Genomic DNA, 1095 nt, shown 5'->3' with positions numbered 1-1095 from the left:
ATATAAATATTTATATTTATATTTATTTAAATAAATAAATCTTTTTTGCAAGATTTATTTATATTTAGAGAGAAAGAGTAAGGCACAACACCTGCACAGAGCAGGGGAGGGGCAGAAGGAGAGGGAGGGAGAGAGAATCTCTCAAGCAGTCTCGTGCTGAGCATGGAGCTGGATGCAGGACTTAATCCCACAAACGCATGAGGTCATGATCTGAGCTGAAACCAAGAGTCAGATGCTCAACAGCCACCCAGGTGCCCCAACTCTCCTTTTAAAAGAAAAACCAACCAACCAACAAAACCGAAGTTAATTATCCAAATTTCTTCTCTCTAGGAGTACTATTTGCACTGACTCTTTTTTGTGGGTGCTCCTGGGGCCGCTGCTCGATGCATTGGAGGTCAGTGGGCACGAAGGCCCGGGCTGCCTTCTCGGGCAGCAGGTTGGCGTCATCTTCGGACAAGTCCTCTAGCTTGGTGGGTGGCTCTGACCGGAGGGGCTCGGGCTCCATGTCCCGCCACCCGGGGGGGTCTGGGAACAGGGCACTGGGCGGGGGCCGGTCCCCTAGGGCAAGGTGGCTGCCTCGCTCACTGTGCTGTCAAGGCCATCCTCAGGTCCCTCTCCGGCCGTGGTAGACCCAGCTGAGGACCCCACCTTGGAGGATGCGGCTCCATGGGTCTCGGCCTCACCTTCCCCTTCTGGCTGACGGCCATTGGGGACCAAGGCCTGGGGTGGGCTCTTTTCCAGGGCCTCAGACCCCTTCACTTCCAGCAGGGCCAGGGTCTCGGGTTCTGTCATCCTGGGGCCTCACTCCTGGGTCTACCATGAGGGCCTATCACCCTGGAGGGAGCGGAAGAAAGCTCTGTCAGAAGTTCCTGGTTTCTGGCCCTCGGGACAGGTTGAAAAAAAAATAAAAGGACAGACAGACAGGCTATAGTGCTACAGCTGTCCACTTCTGGGAAGTGGGTAGCATATCGTTCAGAACTATCTATAAATCAGACTGAATTTTTCTTCCCCAGTCAGGTGTTAGGTCAGTTTGAGCCACTTATTCAATGCTACCTACTTGTTCCTTTAGGATCTGCTCAAACACAGACTTGCCTA

General features: G+C 52.7%; 1 protein-coding gene across 1 annotated transcript; it reads right to left on the bottom strand.

Moving 5' to 3' along the window:
* Positions 1 to 307: 307 nt before the first annotated feature.
* On the bottom strand, positions 308 to 806 carry LOC132020407 (transmembrane protein 79-like). Its single transcript, XM_059404555.1, is given in 2 exon segments — positions 308 to 546; positions 549 to 806. Coding segments are annotated over 2 exon segments (483 nt in total). The 5' UTR covers positions 793 to 806.
* Between the last annotated feature and the right edge of the window lie 289 nt (positions 807 to 1095).

The sequence above is a fragment of the Mustela nigripes genome, chromosome 6, assembly GCF_022355385.1.
Source record: "Mustela nigripes isolate SB6536 chromosome 6, MUSNIG.SB6536, whole genome shotgun sequence".
In the NCBI taxonomy this organism is placed as follows: Eukaryota; Metazoa; Chordata; class Mammalia; order Carnivora; family Mustelidae; genus Mustela; species Mustela nigripes.
The sequence above is the reverse complement of the archived record's forward strand: the minus strand, read 5'-3'. Positions and strand labels throughout refer to the sequence as shown.